Source organism: Polyodon spathula, unplaced genomic scaffold (assembly GCF_017654505.1).
Source record: "Polyodon spathula isolate WHYD16114869_AA unplaced genomic scaffold, ASM1765450v1 scaffolds_1231, whole genome shotgun sequence".
Taxonomy (NCBI): Eukaryota; Metazoa; Chordata; class Actinopteri; order Acipenseriformes; family Polyodontidae; genus Polyodon; species Polyodon spathula.
Genome location: NW_024472714.1, coordinates 1 through 24,163, shown reverse-complemented (window position 1 = coordinate 24,163; position 24,163 = coordinate 1). Strand labels below are relative to the sequence as shown.

General features: G+C 44.7%; 2 protein-coding genes across 2 annotated transcripts; both read right to left on the bottom strand.

The window, feature by feature from the left end:
- Positions 1-2,702: 2,702 nt before the first annotated feature.
- pdap1a (pdgfa associated protein 1a) lies at positions 2,703-9,798 on the bottom strand. The gene is made up of 6 exons (XM_041242241.1): positions 9,540-9,798; positions 7,118-7,200; positions 6,321-6,395; positions 5,902-6,023; positions 4,737-4,888; positions 2,703-3,366 (listed from the first exon to the last, which is right to left on the bottom strand). The coding sequence occupies exons 1-6, from the start codon at positions 9,550-9,552 to the stop codon at positions 3,332-3,334; spliced, it is 480 nt and encodes a 159-aa protein (XP_041098175.1). The 5' UTR covers positions 9,553-9,798; the 3' UTR covers positions 2,703-3,331.
- A 1,648-nt stretch (positions 9,799-11,446) lies between these two features.
- On the bottom strand, positions 11,447-16,248 carry LOC121309359 (ER lumen protein-retaining receptor 3). Its single transcript, XM_041242240.1, has 5 exons — positions 15,451-16,248; positions 14,642-14,742; positions 13,660-13,818; positions 12,507-12,759; positions 11,447-11,775 (listed from the first exon to the last, which is right to left on the bottom strand). The coding sequence occupies exons 1-5, from the start codon at positions 15,539-15,541 to the stop codon at positions 11,735-11,737; spliced, it is 645 nt and encodes a 214-aa protein (XP_041098174.1). The 5' UTR covers positions 15,542-16,248; the 3' UTR covers positions 11,447-11,734.
- Positions 16,249-24,163: the final 7,915 nt, after the last annotated feature.

Below are 24,163 nucleotides of genomic sequence, written 5' to 3'. Positions count from 1 at the left end.
CACACACACACACACACACACACACACACACACACACACACACACACACACACACACACACACACACACCTCTGAGCTCAACTTCCAAATTTACATCGGAAACAGGAAGCGTGGGGGCGTGCAAGTGCCAGGAAAGGAACATTTCATCACTCAGCGTTTGAACCGCAGCGACTAGAGATTTCAAATCCACCCAATTTTCGGGTTTTAACACGCGGGCCTCGATCTGGCCAGGTTTCGACCTCGGCGTGGAAACTTCACCTGCGTGAAATGCCTGACTCTTCCCCTTTAAAAAACAAGAGCTGCTGTTACACGCTTTGGCCACCGCTGAGCGTAGCGCTGTTTCCTCTGCCGCAAACGCAACTGATGTTGAGGCAAGTGGACTGGAGGGGGGCGCTCTGAAACTGTGTGTAAGCCCTGTGTAAACATTGCATACATTTAAAAATTAGTATTTGTTTTAATGCGAGCACCGTGTCTAAGTCTATTCTGATATAGATCGCATGTCTTCCTGTTAAACACACATTAACACTGACGCTATTTAATATAGCACTGTAGAAATGACACAAGTGAGGCAGCATGAAAAAAAAAAAAAAACCACCCCTATACGAAATCGCCGTGAACGAGAGTGTTAATTCCTTAAAACCACTGAAAAAAAAACAGAAGTGAAAAAGGGGACATATGCGATTCTCTCAAGACAGACCAGGAACCAGTCTGAAAAACGAAACGAGGCTTAGAAGACATCTGCATCAAAATGAACAGGGAACCGGCTGCGTTTCTTTCTGACTGCGCGTAAGCGTTGATCTATCAGGGCTATGCTCCCGGATAGCAGTTGCGGGACACCAGTACCGGCTCAAGCTAGTCCAGCAGAGTCAAGCTGAAATGACAGAAAATTAGAGCTGCAGCCTTCACTTTTAATAATAATAATAAATAATAAATCCAAAAATAAATACATAAAAAACACTTGCATATTGTTATAATTCGTTTTATTTGCAATTTCTCGCTTTTGTACAATTCAAAAAGGCAACAGACATATTTAAAAATGAAAAGGATTACAACAGCCATGTCTCAGCACTGAGAGGATTGGGGGAGGGGGGGGGGGGGGCGCATTGTGTAGAAGGCAGACAAATATTATAAAGACAAAATAATAAAGGTGTCTCAAGTATAGAGCCAAGAAAAAAACAAAAGGGCTGGGAACCAGATTCCTGTTGCACAGCAGCGTGATCCAGTCCAGGTTTCACTACCAGCTTGATTAGCCCAAGTGTGTCTAGCTAACAAGCTCAGGTGTGTTATTATTAAACTCCTAGTGAAACCAGGACTGGATCACACTGCTCTGCAAGAGGAGTCCGATCCCCCTCCCTGTAGACAGACTGGTTGAAGGAGGTTTGTAGCCGATTTTATAGTGGAGAGCTGCAGTGTATTGGTGGTAGAGTGGGATATTAAGACAGATCAGGGATGGGAATCAGACTCCTATTGCACAGCAGTGTGATCCAGTCCAGGTTTCACAACTACTGGCTTGATCAACTCCCAGTGTGTCTAGGGAACAAGCTCAGGTGTGTCTTATTATTAAACTCCTACTGAAACCAGGACTGGATCACACTGCTATGCAATGGGAGTCTGATTTCCATCCCTGTGTTTAACCAAAGAAAGCCGCTACATTCTTACAGCTGTAAGAGGGCAATGCCTTTGAGCATCAGTTTTTATATTCTAGCGCTCCCACCTGGTGGCGAGGAGTTGGAACTGCAACAGGAGAGGGACGATGCAAAAACACAATTTTTGCAATGCAATATAAATAAATACAGGAAGGTCTAAAAATCAGGCAGACTCGTTAACATTAGTTGTCAATCTCTGTGGATCATTTTGAGATGTACAACACAAAAACACACTGATGGTAACAGTTAAGCAAAATTAGTTATATCTAAAACTGAGGGAGGGGGAGATCAAGTTTTTCCCAGAACACACCTCATTATAGACTCTGACGCCTGATTTACAGGAAACCATTTCGAAAGAGCGCCAACACTTCTAAGCCAGCACCAAAACTGTCAGTTGTCAAATTTAATGAGAAAGTAAAAAAAAAAAAAAAAACACTTCATTCTCAACTGTAGCATTTCACAGCTCCCTAATCTAAACCACTCCGTTCTCAATCTACCCCCCACGGCAATCGCTAGATGAACGCTCTCCGGAGCACATCAAAAGACAGCTGCGCTGCCAGCCTGAGAACCAGCATTGCAAAAAAAAAGGGGCTTCGATTGAACTCAAAGTCAGATCTCCAAGTTTAAAAACGACACGCCCCTCCAGCAAGACGATTCTCTTGAGAGATCCGATCAATTACTCTGAGACCCAGTTTAGTGACCGGAACCTCATTTCAACTCAATCTCAATAGCCAATCGCATTTGAGCTTTTCCCCTTTAGAATTAGAATTCAGAATTAGAACTTTAACACACACACTCCTTTGATCCTACTTTCATTTCCACAAATGCTGTGGAAAAAAACACCAACCTGCTAATTTTTTTCTGTTTCTAAAGCAATTCAACACAGCGATATTTTCAAGCAGTCTGTGCAGGAGCCCGGGAAACACAGTCTAGACATTTCGATTGCAGCGAACGCTTGAAAGGAACATCCCTCCCCTCCTCTCAAAACTAGCAGATCGGGAGAGCTGGGAAATACCAATCGCCTTTAAACAAAGCTGCAGGGCAAACAGAAGCCAGGTTTGACAGGGATGTTCTCTCTCGAGTTTCAGGGCCACACAGAGACTCAAAGTCCGTCTCTGCCTTCTCCGGCACACTTGTGCACGTTCTCCTCCAACTGGCAAAAAATAAAAAATAAAAATAAAATAAAAATAGCCAGAAATAACACGCTTACCATATCTCGTAAACAAGCAAGCTCTGCGACAATATCAGAGAGGCTGGCGTGGAAAGCGATTGCAAATCTCGCGCACGCGAGCTGCAGAAAGGGCTCAGCGTGATCGAGAACAGATTTGCTACCAATTTAATTTGGAAAGGAGGGGGGGGGGTAAGGGAAATTTTGGGGTGGGATTTAAAGAGAATGAAGGAGGGAGGGAGGGAGGTGGGTTGTTACAATGGTGTGTGTTTGGCATCGTAGGAAATGGGAGTTTATCAGAATTTATTTATGTATGTTCTGCACCCGAGGTGATGATATAAGAAGGGGGTTTGTCTGTTTTGTTTCTCTTTTTCGATTCATGTTTAATTAGTAGACAGAAGGCAACTTGTTGCAGTGTTCCCGATTCGGACCCCCCTCCCTGGTTTCGCTGCTCCTCTTGCCACTGTCTGTGTGTGTCTGGATGAATTCTCGAACCCTGGAGCAGTCAGAGACGAGGCTAGCGCTTGGATTTCGTCGTGGATTCTTCTTTCGCTGAAACACAAGAGAAGCGACTGTGTTAGCTGAGGAAGAAGCAAAAAAAACAAAAAAAACTAGAAAGGATTGGAAGCTCAGGGCCTTTTCACGCCTGGTGAGTTTTCTAAACCAAAACGAATTCACTTTTGTGTTCAAATACAGCTCTGACCAAAAGCTTTGCATCTCCCTGTAGAATGACCTTGCTGGCTAGGGCTATGGGCCCCCAGCATGCCTCTGCACCCACGGCGAGGCATGCTGGGAGCTGTAGTTCTTTATGCCGTGGGTCTCGTATCACAAGCGATACAGACCTCTATCGGGATACATCATGTAGAAGTTTAGCAGCATCACCTTCTATATTGAATGAACTGATTCAGCTTCATAGAGTCCAGTGAAAGCTGCTGAATAATGTTCCCTTGTTAACATATTGAATTGCATCCCCCTCTATATAGAATGAACTGATTCAGCTTCATAGAGTCCAGTGAAAGCTGCTGAATAATGTTCCCTTGTTCTCATATTGAATTGCACCCCCTCTATATAGAATGAACTGATTCAGCTTCATAGAGTCCAGTGAAAGCTGCTGAATAATGTTCCCTTGTTCTCATATTGAATTGCACCCCCTCTATATAGAATGAACTGATTCAGCTTCATAGAGTCCAGTGAAAGCTGCTGAATAATGTTCCCTTGTTAACATATTGAATTCCACACCCAGCGCTTTGTGGTTTTCCAGATACTGAACGAAAAACCGACGTTGGAAAAAATGTGACATTTCAGAAATCTAACACGAAATCCTACTGGAATGATATTATGGCTTCTGTTATAGACTTTTTTTCAAGATATCATTTTGTAGTTTCTTTGATTACATCACAGTGTTAAATAAAACTACATGAATATAAAAATTTAGATTCTCTTTTTATAAATTAAAGTCTCAATCCTAAAATTCTAGGTGATGCAAAACTTTTGGCAAGAGCTTAAAACTTTTTTTTTTTTTTTCTGGGTTGTTACAAAAATGTTTTAAAAATCGGAGCGCGTTTACACATTGCGGTGAAACAAACAAACCACAAACTCAGTCCATTCGCCCAAACGGAGCGAGACCCCCGTCTTGAGAAGGACTCAGTTCAGTTAGAGTAAACTGAGCTCTGAAGAGAGACCGAATTCTTTTGGGAGCGTTCGCACAAACGCTTCCAAAAAAAAAAAACCCCAAGAGTCTGTCCAAACAAACTGTGATCGCAGTCTTAAAACCAGCGACAAAAGTTTCAACTGGAAGCGTTTATCCATGTCTCTGAAGAACCTGTAGATTTCGCTGTGCAAAAAAATTACGAATCTCGACACTTTTACAAATGACACAATTTCAATTGCTCCCAGCCCTCTCCTCTCCTCTCCTCTCTCACCCTTCCTCTGGTCGTCTCTCTTGCGCGCCGCTTCCTCGCGCTGTTTCTTGATGAGTGCGAGTCTGGCCAGGTCGGCCCTCGCCTGATCCGTCTTCCCTTCCAGGTGCAGCTTCATGTACCTCTCCTTCGCCTGCTGCTTCTCAATCTCCTCCCTGAGAGAGCGAAGACAGCGATCGCATCAATACAGAGACACACACACAGCGATCGCATCAATACACACACAGCGATCGCATCAATACACACACACACACACACACACACACACAGCATCAATACAGAGACACACACACAGCGATATCACAGAGAACACACACACACACACACACACACAGCGATCGCATCAATACAGAGACACACACACACAGCGATCACATCAATACAGACACACACACACACAGCGATCGCATCAATACAGAGACACACACACACAGCGATCGCATCAATACAGACACACACACACACACACACACACACACACACACACACACAGCGATCGCATCAATACAGAGACACACACACACAGCGATCACATCAATACAGAGACACACACACACAGCGATCGCATCAATACAGACACACACACCGATCACATCAATACAGAGACACACACACAGCGATCACATCAATACAAACACACACACACACGATTGCATCAATACAGACACACACACAGCGATCACATCAATACAGACACACACACAGCGATCACATCAATACAGACACACACACAGCGATCGCATCAATACAGACACACACACACAGCGATCACATCAATACAGACACACACACACAGCGATCGCATCAATACACACACACACACAGCGATCGCATCAATACAGACACACACACACACCGATCACATCAATACAGACACACACACAGCGATCACATCAATACAGACACACACACACACCAATCACATCAATACAGAGACACACACACAGCGAGATCAACAGAGAGAACACACACACACACACACACACTCCCCTGCTCACCTCTCTCTGCGGGACACACCCCCTCCCTGCTCACCTCTCTCTGCGGGACACACCCCCTCCCTGCTCACCTCTCTCTGCGGGACACACCCCCTCCCTGCTCACCTCTCTCTGCGGGACACACCCCCTCCCTGCTCACCTCTCTCTGCGGGACACACCCCCTCCCTGCTCACCTCTCTCTGCGGGACAGCTCTTTGGGTTCGTTCAGGTCCACCTCGGTCACTTTCTTGTTCTTCTGGGAGATCCTGTTGGGGTTTTCGATCTCGATCAGCCCCTCCACCCCTTTCTTCTTCTTCTGCGAGGAGAGGAGGAGGAGAAGGAGGGTCAGTACAGAGGGGCATCTCTCTCGAAATTAACTCTCTGCACTTAAAACTAGGCACGCTGTGCTCTGAATCACTAAACACAGAACAATCCCAGATTCACGGTCATGGCCAAAGACTGTTGGAAACGGGAGACTCTGTTGAAAACCTTCTGGTGCAAAAATAGGACTAGTCTTCGAGAGAGGCATCGTGACCAGGGTGCTGAGAGCCGCTGTGTTCAAATTCAAAACGTGAGCTCTGGCCAATCTGCGAGCGCACGCACGCACACTCACATCGTAGTCTTCCTCGTCGCTGCTCTCCTCCTCAGAGCTCGATTTACTCTCCACCTCGACGCCACCGTTCTCCTCCTGTTTGGAGAAACGAAAAAAAAAAATCAGAGAGAGACTCAGGATCACGAATAAAGAAAGAATGATTATCCAGGAGCTGCAGCCACAGTAAAGCAAAGTGTGACATTAATAATAATAAATAAATCGTTCAGCTGAGGCTTTTTTCTCCAAAGCTACTTCCAGAGACTAGGGGGGTGAACTCTGCATCACCAACAACTGCTGCTGCTGCAGAGTCTCTTCCAATAGGACCGCGTTTGCTTGACGTCTCGTCCGAAGGAAGGAACACAAGGAGGTGAAGTGACTTGCTCAGGGTCACACACACACACACAGAGCGAGTCTGTGGCTGAACCGGGATTTGAACCTCCTGTTATCAAGAACCCTTCTCTAACCACTGGACCCTCTCCCCAGCTCCCAATACCCTCTATACTCAACAGTTAAAATAAAAAGTGTGTGTGTGTGTGTGTGTGTGGGGGGGGTGGTTTTATTTTAAAATCCATCTTAAACTTAAAATACAAGACTGCAGCGTTTCTACAGACCTGCCGCCTCCAACTCCAGCATGTACCTGCATGCAGAAAACACGAAGCACTGCGCGCCAGGTCGCTTACACACAGGCTTTCAAAACCCCCTAGCGGCTGCCTCCCATTCATCAGACTTGAAGCGGATCTGAGAATGGGAGACACGTCCACGTTGGGATACGCAGATTAGAGAAAGCGCCTCTCTCTCTCTCTCTCTCTCTCTCTCACCTTCTCTCTCTGCGCTCTCATCTGCCGGTCGATCTCCTCTGGGTTGGTGAACTGCTTCCCCCTCCCCTTGTAACACTTCTTTCCTGAGACAGCAAGGAAACAAAAACGCAGCGGAGTTAACCCTTTGCGGACCGTTTATTCAGCGCTCGTCGGGTCCAATTTATTTTCACAGGCGCTGTTTTAAAAGTATTTCTTTTCAGAGTGAAACAGGTTTAAAAGGGATTGAATCGCAAAAGGACACTCAGTACTGCATCTCCAGCCAAGCCCCACCCCTTGCTCGCTGTATTTTTCACACACCTCTTTATAGACGTGCATACTGATAAATCCTCTCCTGATCACTCGTTTTATCACCAAACTCCTCAATAATGCGATCCAAGTCATTATTTTATTACTGTAACATCTCAAAAAGCTCTGCAGATGTCTGTGATATTCTCTGAGCGCTGGATGCAGAAGCAGCTCTCTCCTTTGTTTGTGTCCGTGTTATCTCTGTAGTGCAGGGGGGGGGCTATGAGGTACGCCCTTTAATCGGTCTCACTCGGCCATTGAAAGGTTTTCTCTGCTCTTTCCAGAGAAAAAACGACTAGAGACCTGCGCTTGACGTCTTTTTGAAGTTGGACAGGGTCTGACAGACTGGAAAGGGAAGATTGTAATGGCAGACCTGTAATCTAACAAAAGGGATTGGAATCGAAAATTTAACACCAACCCTGAGCTTGTTAGCTAGACACACTGGGGGCTGATCAAGCTGGTAGCAGTGAAACCCGGACTGGATCACACTGCTGTGCAATAGGAGTCTGATTGCCAGCCCTGACCTGTCTAAATATCCCACCAATACACTGTAGCTTTCTTAAGTATAAAATCAGCTACAAACCTCCTTCAACCAAAGTCTATCTACAGGGATGGGAATGAGACTCCCGCTGCACAGCAGTGTGATCCAGTCCTGCTTTCACTAGGAGTTTAATAATAAGACACACCTGAGCTTGTTAGCTAGACACACTGGGGGCTGATCAAGCTGGTAGCAGTGAAACCTGGACTGGATCACACTGCTGCGCAGCGGGAGTCAAAGCGTTTTGTGTGCTTGATTACAAAATAGCCCCAGTGGCGATTCTTCTTTAAAAAAAAAAAAGAAAAAAATGTTTTTGGTATTATTATTTTGTAAAGATCTAGATCAGTATTGCCAATCGTGTTGTGAATACATATTTATTTACGGAACAAAATATCGTTTGTCGTGAAAAATAAGTTGTTTTTTTCCTCCCCCCTGTCTGGCAACACGTACATGAAACCTACTAGCGAGGGAAGCTGAATTTAACTGAAGTGTGGCTAAACTTTGTACGCGATATATAAATTGGGATTAAAAGGGGTGATAATGTAGCTCACAATGCATACAATGTAATGCTCTAGAGACAAACAACACATCAAACAACGGTTAATAAAATAAATACAATCCAATCTCGTTGGGCACCAATACATTGTATCCTGGCATCCGTATGGACACGCCAGGGAACAACGCCATGTGCAGAGGTATCAAAAAAACAACGTTATCTACCATACTCTGTGCATTAAAAAAACAAACTCCTACATAAAATAAATGCACGAACCCGACCCGCAAAAAAATAAAACGATATTTAATAAATCAAACACACACACACACCCAACCTCGTGTACCGCTGCGCGACCACATTTATTTTTACACATATTAAAAAAAATAAGGAGAAAAAAAAAATCGTTTTTAATGCAAACATCGGGGCAAAAAAAAAAGTCCAACCCAAAACCCTTTGGATGTGGGATGCGATGCTCGGTTCTGGTTTCTGATTCGGTTTCGTGTCCCCCCTGGCATTGATCTGTGCGAGTCTAAGGCGCATTTTCCACCCCAAAGCTAGCTGGTACTTTGCAAATGTTTGTGCAATACCGACCTGCTGACGAAACTGAGCACGAAACAAGCCAGGATTGCTCACCTTCACAATCGTGCAAGAAAACTGACAACTAACTAAAGCATCATTTTGTGTCAGATACTGACCATTAAGTCCCCTGGCTGGTTAACGCGGTCTGTCTCAATGCAACACGCCTTGGAAAGACACTATATTATATATAACAGACCAAACGTGGTCCCAATGTCGGGGTACGCGGGTCCGAAACCGGGCTACTGCTGAAAGAAAAAACCAGAACCACCAAAACACACACACAAAAAAAAAAATACATACACACACACATATATATATATATATATTAAAATTAAAACATATTATTATTATTATTTAATATGTAATATATTATTTCTACACGCACAGCGGCGGCGGCACCCGTTTATAAACCGTGTTTGTTTAATAACTTTTAAAATATATATATATATATGTGTGTATGTATTTTTTATTTTTTGTGGTAAATATACACAGGGTCAAATTTATAATTTTAAAATGCGGCTTACCTCCTCTCGGCATGGTCGTGTTTACAGCAGGATAAAAAACAAGCGTTTAAATAAAAATAGAAATAAAAATGTAATATTATTTCGATATTTAAACGCTTTTTTGTTTGTTTGGGGCCTAATGTTTTATTTTCTCTTCTTTCTCTGACTGAAACCCTAACCGCGGAGGGCGGGTCTAACCACCCCGCTCTCACCCAATAGCGAAGCCGGGATTAAGATCGACGGCTCGCCGCCGCCAATCGGCACACCCGCTGGAACAAACGGTGGGGGGTGGAGTGCGACTCTTTGATAGACGTCGCTGAAATCCAATAGAGAAGCGAGGTGCCCCCTCCCTCCCCCCCCCGGCGGGCCAATAAGCTGAAGGGAATGACGTCAGTTATAGAGACGACGCCCACTCGCCCTTCTGGAGAATAGATACTCTCAGCTGAACTAGAGCGGCTGTTGCATCATTTTTTATTTATTTTTTTCAGTTATTATTATTATTATTATTATTATTATTATTATTATTATTATTTTTTTTTTTTTTACGCCAGCTTACCCCCGGTGGCCTCCGCAAGATTCACTCCGAGTGAAGCAGCTATTGCTTTATAATTAGTTGTATTCAAAGTTTATAGTAAAATAACATTCGGCCCATCTTGCTTGTTTGGTTGTTAGAAGCTTATTGATCCCAGAATCTCATCAAGCAGCTTCTTGAAGGATCCCAGGGTGTCAGCTTCAACAACATTACTGGGGAGTTGGTTCCAGACCCTCACGATTCTCTGTGTAAAAAAGCGCCTCCTATTTTCTGTTCTGAATGCCCCTTTGTCTAATCTCCATTTCTGACCCCTGGTCCTTGTTTCTTTATTCGGGTCAAAAAAGTCCCACAATGCTAAAATCATGTTATATTTATTTTATTTTTTCTTGGTTTCGGTATTTTTTTTTTTTGTAAAAATGTTTTCTTGCAAGCAGAATAAACATTGAAAAAAAAAAAAAAGTCTTGCTAATCTGTTCATTCCCTACTGCTGAAATACAATATTTGACAAATTCAGACTTGAAATGTGTCACTTATAATAGGGCTGGGAATCAGACTCCCGCTGCACAGCAGTGTGATCCAGTCCTGGTTTCACTAGGAGTTTAATAATAAGACACACCTGAGCTTGTTACCTAGACACACTGGGGGCTGATCAAGCTGGTAGCAGTGAAACCAGGACTGGATCACACTGCTGTGCAATAGGAGTTCCAGTATAAAATATAGTATTTTCTTAATCTGGAAGACCAACATTTTCATAAGTCTCATCTACAAAGACACAAGATATGGGCCACAGATGTAAGCATGTGTGTTACAGGTGTGTGTGTGTGTGTGTGTGTGTGTGTGTGTGTGTGTGTGTGTGTGTGTGTGTGTGTGCAATAAAACCTGGAATGGATCACACTGCTGCGCAATAGGAGTCCCAGCCCTGATCTCGCTATCTAAATATCCCACTATACCACCAATATACTGCGGCTCTCTTCACTATAAAATCAGCTACAAAGTCTATCTACAGAGATGGGAAGTCCTATTGCACAGAAGTTTCACCATTCCAGGTTTTACTACCAGCTTGATTAGTCCCAGTTTGTCTAGGTCACAAGCTAAGGTGTGTCTTATTATTAAACTCTTAGAGAAACTAGGACTGGATCACACTGCTGTGCAGCGGTACTTCCCAGCCTTGTAGATAGACTTTGGTTTAAGGAGGTTTGTAGCTGATTTTATAGTGGAGAGAGCTGCAGTATATTGGTGGTAAGGTGGGATATTTAGACAGAGAGATCAGGGCTGGGAATCAGACTCCTATTCCACAGCAGTGTGATCCAGTCCAGGTTTCACTGCTACCAGCTTGATCAGCCCCCAGTGTGTCTAGGGAACAAGCTCAGGTGTGTCTTATTATTAAACTCCTAGTGAAAGCAGGACTGGATCACACTGCTGTGCAGCGGGAGTCTGATTCCCATCTCCGGTGTGTGTGTGTTTGTGTGTGCGAGTGCACTTATGCAAGTTCAGCAGTGCCTTCTCTGCTGAATATTAAGTCACAGTCTCTCAAACTGCCAGTCCAGTACCATTCATGAGCGTTGAAATTCCAACAAAGGCATTTAAAAAAAAACAAATACACGGAAAGCTCAATATAAAAAGACAGTCCGTAGTGTGTCGTGTTCCCTCTGTGTCGTGGTCTGAGCGACAGACAGTCAGCTTCTCACACTGGCATAGGCAGGCTCATCTTCTTCCCTTTCAACACTGGAAGAGAAACGAATCGTGGTTAGAGCTGAGGAGGGGCTGGGAGGGAAGCAGTGTGGCTCTAGCGGAGCTGAGGAGGGACTGGGAGGGAAGCAGTGTGGCTCTAGCGGAGCTGAGGAGGGACTGGGAGGGAAGCAGTGTGGCTCTAGTGGAGCTGAGGAGGGACTGGGAGGGAAGCAGCGTGGCTCTAGCGGAGCTGAGGAGGGGCTGGGAGGGAAGCAGTGTGGCTCTAGCGGAGCTGAGGAGGGACTGGGAGGGAAGCAGCGTGGCTCTAGCGGAGCTGAGGAGGGACTGGGAGGGAAGCAGCGTGGCTCTAGTGGAGCTGAGGAGGGACTGGGAGGGAAGCAGTGTGGCTCTAGTGGAGCTGAGGAGGGACTGGGAGGGAAGCAGTGTGGCTCTAGTGGAGCTGAGGAGGGACTGGGAGGGAAGCAGCGTGGCTCTAGCGGAGCTGAGGAGGGGCTGGGAGGGAAGCAGTGTGGCTCTAGCGGAGCTGAGGTGGGGCTGGGAGGGAAGCAGTGTGGCTCTAGTGGAGCTGAGGAGGGACTGGGAGGGAAGCAGTGTGGCTCTAGCGGAGCTGAGGTGGAACTAGGAGGGAAGCATGGTTGGCTCTAGTGGAGCTGAGGAGGGACTGGGAGGGAAGCAGTGTGGCTCTAGTGGAGCTGAGGAGGGACTGGGAGGGAGGGAAGCAGCGTGGAGATAGAGGAGGGATCCCTCTCTTAAAGGGGAGGTACCTTTGGTGAAGTACAGGTAGAAGAAGTCACAGTAGAAGATGGTCTGCACAGCCCCGGACACCACAGCGATCTGGTCGAAGAAGCCCTCCTGGTTGTAGCGCCAGATCCAGTTGGCCAGGTAGAGCGCGCGGTACAGGCCCAGGAAGAAGAGGTAGTGCGTGGTGATGGACTCTGCCTCGCCCGTCTTCGAGATCATGAACAGCTGTGGCAGGATTGCCACCGACTCCAGATAGATAGAGAAGGTCCACAGGATCTGAAGAGCACAGAGTGTCACAACACAGCACACTGTAACACAATGCAGCACACAGCTACACAGCACTGTATACAGGAAGGGCTGACTCCAGACAGACAGAGGACCACAGGATCTGAGGGGCAGTATGGCACAGTACAGTGTAACACAACACATAGCATTATATGTTTTGCATCACCTAGAATTTTAGGAATGAGACATAATAAAAAAAAAAAAAAAACTATATGAACAGAATTTATTTATTTCGAATGATGTAATAAAAAATAAAAACTGCAAACTGATAGAAAAAGAAAGTCTATACTGGAAGCCATACTAGCATTAGAGTGGTATTTTGTGTTAGATTTTGAAATGCCACATCTTTCAATTTTTGTCAGTTTTACATTGTATTTTGAAAACTACAGAGCGCTGGGTGTGGAATTCAATATGTTAACAAGGGAACATTATTCAGCAGCTTTCACTGGACTCTATGAAGCTGAATCAGTTCATTCTATATAGAGGGGGTGCAATTCAATATGTTAACAAGGGAACATTATTCAGCAGCTTTCACTGGACTCTATGAAGCTGAATCAGTTCATTCTATATAGAGGGGGTGCAATTCAATATGATAACAAGGGAACATTATTCAGCAGCTTTCACTGGACTCTATGAAGCTGAATCAGTTCATTCTATATAGAGGGTGATGCTGCTAAGCTTTTGCCCGCAGCTGTACATGATGTATCGTAATAGAGGTCTGTATCGCTTGTGATACGAGACCCACAGCGTAAAGAACTACAGCTCCCAGCATGCCTCACCATTGCCGCGGCTGCAGAGGCATGCTGGGAGCTGTAGTCATAGCCAGCAAAATGTGATAATTGTATAGGGCAATGCAAAACTTTTGGGCCATAGCTGTACCTAGTGCGTTACCTCAAGGGGGGTGAAGGCGTAGTTCTCCAGGAAGGACAGGCCCACCACGGGAATGAGGAGGAATTCCACCCGGAATGTGTCGCTCTCCTGGTCGTAGGAGCCGCGGAAGCGCAGGTAGATCAGGTACAGAGTGGAGTAGGCGAGAGACAGGAAGACAACCTGAGAGGCACGGGGGGGGGGGGGAACGGGAGGTCATCACAGCAAGCTATAAACACACAGCAACCTTGTCTGCACCCAGCCCCTGGCTTGCAAAACTCACTTACTGTTGAAGAGCAGAGAAGTGGTTCAACAGATATACGTAAACTGTGACAGACAGACAGACAGACAGACACCTCCCTCTATCAGCACCACCCGGGACTCTCAATAACTTCAGTTAAGTCATGTTAACAGCAAGTTTCGTGACAATCGAAGAAGTGGTTCTCTAGATGTACAAGTAGTGGAGACACCTGGGCACATGAGGGGCACGGTATTGAAAGCAAGGGCTTGCCCCTGCGTTAATTAAGCAAATCACATCCCAGCATGCTTAGGGTCATGTATAAAAATGCTGGACGGGCCTGGTTGCCTATAGTTACGGCTAGCATGGCTTTAACAGGAGACCTTGGTGACTTTGAAAGAGGGGCGATTGTTGGGGGGGCGCGCTTGGCAGGAGCTTCAGTGACCCAGACAGCTCAACTCGCTGATGTTTCCCCAGCAACGGTGTCCGAGGTGATGTCGGCATGGAACTCCGAGGGAACGACATCATCAGCAAAGGGCAACAGAGGGCGGAAACGCGCCTGCTCCAGGATGGCAATATCGGTGCGTTAATTCGAAGTGCAAGGGAAAAGAGGCGAGGAACTGCAGATCAATTGAGTGCAAATTTTATCCCTCCTGCAGGACTCCAGAGGCTGGTATTATATATAATAATACAGCCGCCTCTACTGTGGGGCTGTGATGTTTCCTAGCTATACCCAAACCCTTGCTGAACGCGCTCCTGTGCCCTTACCTTCATCACCGTGTTGTAGATGGATATAAAGGATGTGAAGAGGTCCAGGTATCGGGTGCTGAAAACCACAGCGAACAGAACCTGGCTCTTCCCAGAGATACCTGCGAGAAGAAAACAACAGCAGGTGCGTTATCAACACCGCGCCCGTCAGCAAAGCGCGCTGCGCTCTATCGCGGATAGAGCGCTCCGGGGACCAGGCGAGAGCGCACAGAGAGCATCACCTAGAATTTTTAGGATTGAGCCATCTTTTAAAGGCAGGGCTACATGAACATAATTTAGATGTTTTATTTAACACGAAGAAACTCAAGCATTAATATAATAACAGCAGAGTTTCGTCACTTCCTTAAGTATCTGGAAAACTACAAAGCACATGTTAGGGTAACTTTATTCAGCACCGCAGCTATTCGTCTTTATGAAGTTAAATTAGTTCTTTTTTTGGGGGGGGGGTGTAATTAACAACCCCGGACTGCAAAAGGCCTGGTGCGCATGCCCGTGTGTTTTGGTTGGGGCGTGCCACGTCACAACTGGGATTCCCGTTACCGTCGAACTGGGAGAAAACGTGGAAACTGGGAGCCGTTTCAACATCCTACAAGGCAGTAGGCTAGGGGCTGCAAACTGGTTACCTGCAGCTCAAAGCAACATACACTGTCAACAATGGGATTATTTTTTTTTGTTTAAATAAAATTATTATATTGTCATATTTTTTTTTTTGTTTTTGCATGCCCGACACAATGCCACTACAGTATCTTGCGCGTACTTCTCAAAAACGAATAGACGTAGACAGTGAAAAACGATCAACCGTAGTTTACCTGCGCAGGATCTCGACCTCCAGATTTTGGCAAATAAAATGATAATCGCCAGCAAGTGCGAGAAGTCACCCAGGAGTCTGAAGAGGTTCATCCTGTCTAGCTATCCTGCTGCAGAATTGAAGAACAAAATGTCTTTCAGTGCAGTTTCTAGAAAGAAAAATATATAACGGATTCAACTCGCACTTTACAAAACCTCCAAACACTGGAGCCGATGCGCAAAACACCAGCTTGCAAAAAAAAAAAAAAAAAAAGAAAACTTTCTCAAACTTTGCAGCTATAAAAATATTCTCATTGCAGTTTGAGTCGGCGCCAGTATTGCTTTATTTCCTTTTTTTTTCCTTTTTGCAAAGGCCGCTTTAGAAAAACTTTCTTTCCTCCGGGTGACGTGGCTCGCAGTGCAGAGAAAGTTTTATTTTGCCAGACTCGTCCCCTCTCTTTCTCAGTCTGCCGACAGAAAGGCCTGCGTTCGCTTTAAAGGGGAGGAGCGCGGCATGTTTGCAGCAGGACGCATTGCACCCTCTCTAACAGTGCTTTGACATCGGCGTCTTCATAATCGATCTCGATTGGCCAGGAGGGCGTGAAGCTTATGAATAATGCATGAGAGGCGATGCATTAACCCCGCCCTTTACGCACGGCGCAACAACCGAAATTGGTTTCTGCTTACGCTAGCGTGGTTAGTTACTTCCATCTAACGTGTTTTCAATTGCAGTTCATTCAAACAGCAGCCAGAGGGCGCTGCAGGCCTATGTAGATCATAGCCTTGTTGGCAACACCTGGGTGTTTGAGACAAGTTACAGCACGAAATGCATTCCTTACCGAACTTCTACGTCATTTTGCACCACAGCCCTGCACCTTAACAAACCGGGCAGTCAGAAAGCATGTTGGAAACGCATATTGATTCGCATGTCTTGTGCCCTTGTGGGGAACTAACTAGAAGCCTCTTGTAATGATCGTTAATGAAGGAAATATAGTCCTGCAACCACAGATAACAAATACGACCCTGTCCCACTGCAGTTTGAGATCACTAGACTAGACTGTATTGAATTGCATTGGAACTGCAGTTTGAGATCACTAGACTAGACTGTATTGACATTGAGATAGACTATTGCATTGTAACTGCAGTTTGAGATCACTAGACTAGACTGTATTGAATTGCATTGGAACTGCAGTTTGAGATCACTAGACTAGACTGTATTGAATTGCATTGGAACTGCAGTTTGAGATCACTAGACTAGACTGTATTGAATTACACTGGAACTGCAGTTTGAGATCACTAGACTAGACTGTATTGAATTACATTGGAACTGCAGTTTGAGATCACTAGACTAGACTGTATTGAATTACATTGGAACTGCAGTTTGAGATCACTAGACTAGACTGTATTAGAATTACATTGGAACTGCAGTTTGAGATCACTAGACTAGACTGTATTATAATTACATTGGACTGCAGTTTGAGATCACCACACTAGAATTACACTATAACTGAGCTCATGTGTGCGGGCAAACCAAACAATACTCGGAGCCCAAATGCTGTGAAGCGTACGCGTGGGTGCGTGAACTATCCGATTTTGCACACCTGTGTATTCAACCTTGAATGTTCAGGAGCTGTGATCAAGAACAATGGACAGCAATCCCACACCGCTTCAGAAAGACTCTAAATATAGGCAGGGGAGAGAGGGGTTGAGGCTGGCAGGAACACACTTCCAAGCAGCCTTAATCTGTCAAACCTGAGCCGAGAGGTTTGGATCCTCTGCTGCCTGGTTGTCAAGCCCACACAGGTGTGGATCCTAACTGATTGAGCCTGAGGTTGTCAAGCCCACACAGGTGTAGGAAATAGCTCTAACTGAGTGATCTCAAACTGCAGTAACAGAGCATTCAATAGGGTCTAGTCTAATGTCTCAGCCTGGAAATAGAATCCCATTCCGGTCTAGTGATCTCAAACTGCAGTTCCAATGCAATTCAATACAGTCTAGTTGATCTCAAACTGCAGTTACAAGTCTAGTCTAGTGATCTCAAACTCAGTTACAATGTAATTCAATACAGTCTAGTCTAGTGATCTCAAACTGCAGTTACAATGCAATTCAATACAGTCTAGTCTAGTGATCTCAAACTGCTCAATACAGTCTAGTCTAGTGATCTCAAACTGCAGTTCCAATGCAATTCAATACAGTCTAGTCTAGTGATCTCAAACTGCAGTTCCAATGCAATTCAATACAGTCTAGTCTAGTGATCTCAAACTGCAGTTGCAGTCTAATTAGTACAGTCTAGTCTAGTGATCTCAAACTGCAGTTACAATGTAATTCAATACAGTCTAGTCTAGTGATCTCAAACTGCACAGTCAGTTCCATTGTAATTCAATACAGTCTAGTCTAGTGATCTCAAACTGCAGTTACAATGTAATTCAATACAGTCTAGTCTAGTGATCTCAAACTGCAGTTCCAATGCAATTCAATACAGTCTAGTCTAGTGATCTCAAACTGCAGTTACAATGCAATTCTAGTCTAGTCTAGTGATCTCAAACTGCAGTTACAATGCAATTCAATACAGTCTAGTCTAGTGATCTCAAACTGCAGTTCCAATGTAATTCAATACAGTCTAGTCTAGTGATCTCAAACTGCAGTTCCAATGCAATTCAATACAGTCTAGTCTAGTGATCTCAAACTGCAGTTCCAATGCAATTCAATACAGTCTAGTCTGTAGAATACTTTTAACATCATCCAGAAAACATACCAGTTTTAAAATAAGACAAGGCTGATTTAATTTCCTATATAAAAGCTTTTTTTTTTTATTGAGCTGTTTTGTATTGTGATTGAGAGATTCAGTATATTGAACAGAGAGGTTGCAATGTCAGTATTATACTTGTGAAAAACAATAAACAGGTAATATAATCATTGTGTATATATATATATATATGCATTTATTTAAAGCAAACTAAAGTTAGCTCTTTTCTTGTGTTGCCATGGACACAAAATCCACACTTTCGGGGCCCGTCGCCTTGGAAACTATGGAGCTTTGTAACTAAGGGAACGACACTTCATTTCTTTTTCAGTAAATAAACACTACAAATACATTTGTGAGGTTTGATTAAAATTGCGCACTTATAAAACAAAATGCAGCCGTCTTTTATAATGCGATTGGAGTATTAGAAAGAGCCTTTGCAGTAATTTACAGAGATTTGTAATAGTTAAATAAAACAGGCAGAGGAGAAAAGCGATGTAACTCCATGGAAAAGTTTCAAGACTCCCATTGAGATTCCTTTGCAACCGCAGTGTATCAGCCTGGAGAAACAGAGTCAGCAGATCCAAGAGAGGACCTCAGAATTACCAGCACCCTGCACAGTGCAGACAGACACAGAGACAGCGGTCCTGATAGCTGTCTGTCTGGTACTGCCCTGGTCCTCTGCTGGACTGCAATGGATTACCAGCTGTGTGTAGGGCTGGCTCATTCCCACTGTGATCCCTTTGTCAAAATATCATCCCTCTACTGTGTTCAACCAGCCCCATTGCAGCTGCCCTGTACTTGTGCTACCATTGTAGTGTAATACAGAGCCATTGCAGTGCCGCTGTCTGCCTGTCTCTCATTGAAGATCATTGAGGGTATAGTTTATACTCTAGTCCTTTTCCACGAATGACAGCCTTGTCCCATTGCAAGATGACCTTGAAACACAAAAGAACACCAAGAAGCAGACTGGCTGCATTAGAACGATTGCTAGGAAGTAGTTTCTATCCAGCTTCAGAATACTTTTAGGAGAAATGCAGCATAATGCTGATATTGAAATTCAGTAACCTATATATTGCTTTCTAAAAATACACACACACACACAAAACGCATTGCTGTGAATGTAGGCTGGCGATGCTTGGTAACCGTGCCTGTAGAGACTCTCTGTACAGAATGACAGATTACCCAAAACCTATAGGTTCTGTATTTAGCTCTGTTCTCCATCACACCAGCCTCGACCCCTATCCAGTTTTGACACTCTGTGCTATATGGGGCGGGTCCCATGCAAAGACATCCGGGCTGACGTACAATTTCTTACTGCAGTTTTAATGAGTTACAAAGGCACCTACATTGGAACTGCAGTTTGAGATCACTAGACTAGACTGCATTGAATTACATTGTAACTGCAGTTTGAGATCACTAGACTAGACTGTATTGAATTACATTGTAACTGCAGTTTGAGATCACTGAGATCACTAGACTAGACTGTAACTAGTTTGAGATCACTAGACTAGACTGTATTGAATTGCATTGGAACTGCAGTTTGAGATCACTAGACTAGACTGTATTGAATTACACTGGAACTGCAGTTTGAGATCACTAGACTAGACTGTATTGAATTACATTGGAACTGCAGTTTGAGATCACTAGACTAGACTGTTTGAGATTAGACTAGACTGTATTGAATTACATTGGAACTGCAGTTTGAGATCACTAGACTAGACTGTATTGAATTACATTGGAACTGCAGTTTGAGATCACTAGAATGAAATCGTAGCTATGGAATTAAATTACAGCTGTTTGTTTGTTTTTAAGAGTGCGGGGATACACTGAACTTCTGTATATTACAATTTAAAATCATTAGAACACTGGGAAACACATGCGGTACACACAGTCGCTCAAGTGATTGCTTAATTAGCCATGCCACTGGCATCTCCTGGTCTGTGACACTGTAAAACTAACCTATCACAAGTCAGCTGTGTTTAAATACCTTGGCTCCCTCTCCACCTTGTCTTTATTTCTCTCCTGTGTTTGACCTTCTCTGTTGGAGTTACAGGTGTCAGTTACATCCTCAGTGTCTGTTTTTATCCCCTAATCTCCTGACGCTTCTAATAGTCCCCCAACCCTCCCCCTTCCTCCCATCCAATCCGATTAGCTGCCTCTGTGTCATGGGAGCCAATCACAGCTCCCCTACCCAAGCGTGCCAGGGGGACGTCATGCCCACACCCCTCCCCCTCTCGCTGACCCCTTATTAACTTTCTCAATGGAAAATATTAGCTCTACAGTCTATATATAGAGTCAGCCTCATTCAAATGCTCAACCAAGGAAAGGAGAACTTAGGGATATTAAATAGAACAGATGACTTTCTTAAGTCTAACCGCTAGAGCCACACTGCATCCCTCCCTCCCAGTCCCTCCTCAGCTCCGCTAGAGCCACACTGCTTCCCTCCCAGTCCCTCCTCAGCTCCGCTAGAGCCACACTGCTTCCCTCCCAGTCCCTCCTCAGCTCCGCTAGAGCCACACTGCTTCCCTCCCAGTCCCTCCTCAGCTCCGCTAGAGCCACGCTGCTTCCCTCCCAGTCCCTCCTCAGCTCCGCTAGAGCCACACTGCTTCCCTCCCAGTCCCTCCTCAGCTCCGCTAGAGCCACACTGCTTCCCTCCCAGCCCCTCCTCAGCTCCGCTAGAGCCACATTGCTTCCCTCCCAGTCCCTCTTATGGTTCTCTGGCTTCCCTCAGTAATTTTTTCACAGATGGCTTCAATGCATTCTGATGCAAGTTGGCACAGTTTAGCAGGAACCTGCAGTAACTGTACCAGGACTTAAAGATTTCCCCAAAACACACTCTAACAGATCTGAGTGAATGGAGCTGTGATCATGTGTGTGTGTGTGTGTGTGTGTGTGTGTGTGTCAGTGTGTACCTTAAAAATATTCCGTTTGTTGTCGACTTTCACCCTTGGCGGAGTTTTGTCTGACTGGAGTTAGAAATAATAAATAAAAATATAATGAGAGTCAATGAGAAGCCCTCACAAGTACAGAAATGCAAATCATTTCTCAGGGTTCGTTTACCATGGTTCGTTTTCTTCAGATCCTTCACCACACCATGGAGTTTTATTATCACTTGTGGGACAAAAAACCATCTAGAAATTGATCAGTTTTTGTCTTCCGTTTCTTGTGCTATAATAGCACCTATAGGGCTGCATTTTCAGAATTAACAGCTGCATTTAGACTTAACAGAATCAGAGCGAGTCTTCATAACAATATAGTTCAACAGAAAAGCATAACAACAGGCAAATGATGGCAGTCCACAATGCTCTAAACATGACAAAGCAGCCTGTCCTCAATGACAATGGCAGGTAATGGGTTAATGAACCTGGGAGGCAATCAATACAAGTAACTGGGGGCTTGGAAATACAAAAATAACACATTGATTGTGATTGTGGGATCTATAACCGTAAGGATGTTTTTGACTCTGCACTACAGAGGGGAGTCAATGGGGCTAGTCATAATTCTATTGACAACTATTGCCCCGAGAGAGAGAGAGAGAGAGAGAGAGAGAGAGAGAGAGAGAGAGAGAGAGAGAGAGAGTGTTGATCAGAGAGTCACTGTGGCTCATCTGATAATGACAGAGATTAATATCTATAAATAGAGAGCTGGTCATCTTGAAATACACAATCTCTCCAAATGTTTCCACTAGAAGTCTCTCTTAGTGTCTTCAGTGTCAATTCAATGGCAAACGTTTCCACTAGAAGTCTCTCTCAGTGTCTTCAGTGTGAATTCAATGGCAAATGTTTCCACTAGAAGTCTCTCTCAGTGTCTTCAGTGTGAATTCAATGGCAAATGTTTTCACTAGAAGTCTCTCTTAGTGTCTTCAGTGTGAATTCAATGGCAAACTTTTCCACTAGAAGTCTCTCTCAGTGTCCTCAGTGTGAATTCAATGGCAAACGTTTCCACTAGAAGTCTCTCTCAGGGTCTTCAGTGTCAATTCAATGGCAAACTTTTCCACAGGCAGTGCATCAGGACTAGAGACAAAAATGCTATCCCTCTTCCTTTATGAGAAGACCGGGTACCTTTTTGTTTACAAAGGAACCCCTGGTCAATTCATTCACTAGCCAGGGCGGAAATGTATCCCTTCAACCAATCATAGCCCACACCCCAACCCCCCACCTCCCTCTGCCTCTCACACTACTTCTCACACCTCCACCCCCCCCCCCCCCCCCCCCCCCCCGTCTCGGGACTCTCACCTGATCTCTCCAACTAAAATAAACGACAGCAGATGGAATTTGCACGGCAGAGCGAGATGGCAGGTTTCCATGGGAACACACATGAAGTCGTGGCGAGGCTGGTACTCTTCTATAGGAGTGTGTGTGTGTGTGGGGGGGGGTCTATAATGATCTAAGCAGTGGCGGTATGGCGTACCTCGTCAGTGAAGCTGAGAGACTGATATAAGGAGCTGCAGCAATTGCTCTTGTAAAGCACAGTGATAGCTGCTGGGAAAACGACTCTCGTTCACTCACACAGATCCAGCTTGTGTTCAGGCCTCCAGGCACACTCTGGGCAGTAAAACCAGGGGTACCAAAAAATATATTCCCTTTATTCACCCATCACAGTGCTCACAGCGATGTGAATAGGTTTTACATGTAATATTATTGAATGCTTGGGTATGAGACAGCAAATAGGCATTCCCATGAGTGCTATCTCTAGCGTGATGCAATGCAGCATCCTATATAAGACACCGCACGTCAATCAATTCCAAATATACAGCAGTTTTAGGATTGAGACATCATTAAATATACATATATTCAATATGTTAACAAGGGGATATTATTCAGCAGCTTTCACTGGACTCTATGAAGCTGAATCAGTTCATTCTATATAGAGGGGGTGCAATTCAATATGATAACAAGGGAACATTATTCAGCAGCTTTCACTGGACTCTATGAAGCTGAATCAGTTCATTCTATATAGAGGGGGTGCAATTCAATATGATAACAAGGGAACATTATTCAGCAGCTTTCACTGGACTCTATGAAGCTGAATCAGTTCATTCTATATAGAGGGGGTGGAATTCAATATGTTAACAAGGGAACATTATTCAGCAGCTTTCACTGGACTCTATGAAGCTGAATCAGTTCATTCTATATAGAGGGGGTGCAATTCAATATGTTAACAAGGGAACATTATTCAGCAGCTTTCATTGGACTCTATGAAGCTGAGTGAGTTCATTGTATAGGGTGATGGAACAAAGGCATTGCAGGGCAGGTAGTGTTCTCCAAACAGGACTGCAGCCCTTGTAAATTTAAGAGATGTGGTCACGCTGCTTTAAAGGGAAGAAGTGCAATGGAGATCCGTTTGAAATGAAACTGCTCCCTCCCAGAATCCGCAGGGAACGATCTCCGACCAAATACAAACAAACAAATCACAACAGATGGAGAATCCTGCTCAGGACCTTCTTTGAAACGACGGCGTCATTTAGATCCGAGCCTGCCTCTCTCTCTCTCTCTCTCTCTCTCTCTCTCTCTCTCTCTCTCTCTCTCTCTCTCTCAGAGGACGCATTCTTCTGCTTGACTCGCAGCTGGTTTCGCAAACCCTACTTATCCTGGTGAAAACAATTTGTTACCCAGTATATTTGTGCTAATCAAGGGACCGTAAAAGCAGCCTTTTCAATTTGCATACAGCTGGTGACTCAGCGCTTGAAACTAGGACCTTAAAGAAAGGGGCGCGTTACCAGGAGGTTGCAGGTTCAATCCCAGTCACTGACTCACTCTGTGTGCCCCTCTAGCGAGTCACTTCACCTCCTTGTGCTCCGGGTGAGACGAGGTCCTACTGTACTGGTCACAAGCTTCTGCTAAATTACTAAACAAATAAGAAGCTCCAAACGTGTATTCCCACCCAGACCTGTCAAGATAGAGCCGCCAGCCTTGCTGTGAGCAGGTTGCAATTCCAGAAGAAGATTAAAGATCTCTGCAGTGCAAACGCGCTCCTTGCCGAGGGGGGAT

Coding starts and splice junctions, on each gene's coding strand:
- pdap1a (XM_041242241.1), bottom strand. Junction 6,396..7,117: donor TGAGAGCGCAGAGAGAGAAG/GTGAGAGAGAGA, acceptor TTCTCCAAACAG/GAGGAGAACGGTGGCGTCGA. Junction 6,024..6,320: donor GCGACGAGGAAGACTACGAT/GTGAGTGTGCGT, acceptor CTCTCCTCGCAG/AAGAAGAAGAAAGGGGTGGA.
- LOC121309359 (XM_041242240.1), bottom strand. CDS start 15,541: ATGAACCTCTTCAGACTCCTGGGTGACTTCTCGCACTTGCTGGCGATT. Junction 14,743..15,450: donor GAGGTCGAGATCCTGCGCAG/GTAAACTACGGT, acceptor TTCTTCTCGCAG/GTATCTCTGGGAAGAGCCAG. Junction 11,776..12,506: donor CTACCTGTACTTCACCAAAG/GTACCTCCCCTT, acceptor TTTCTCTTCCAG/TGTTGAAAGGGAAGAAGATG.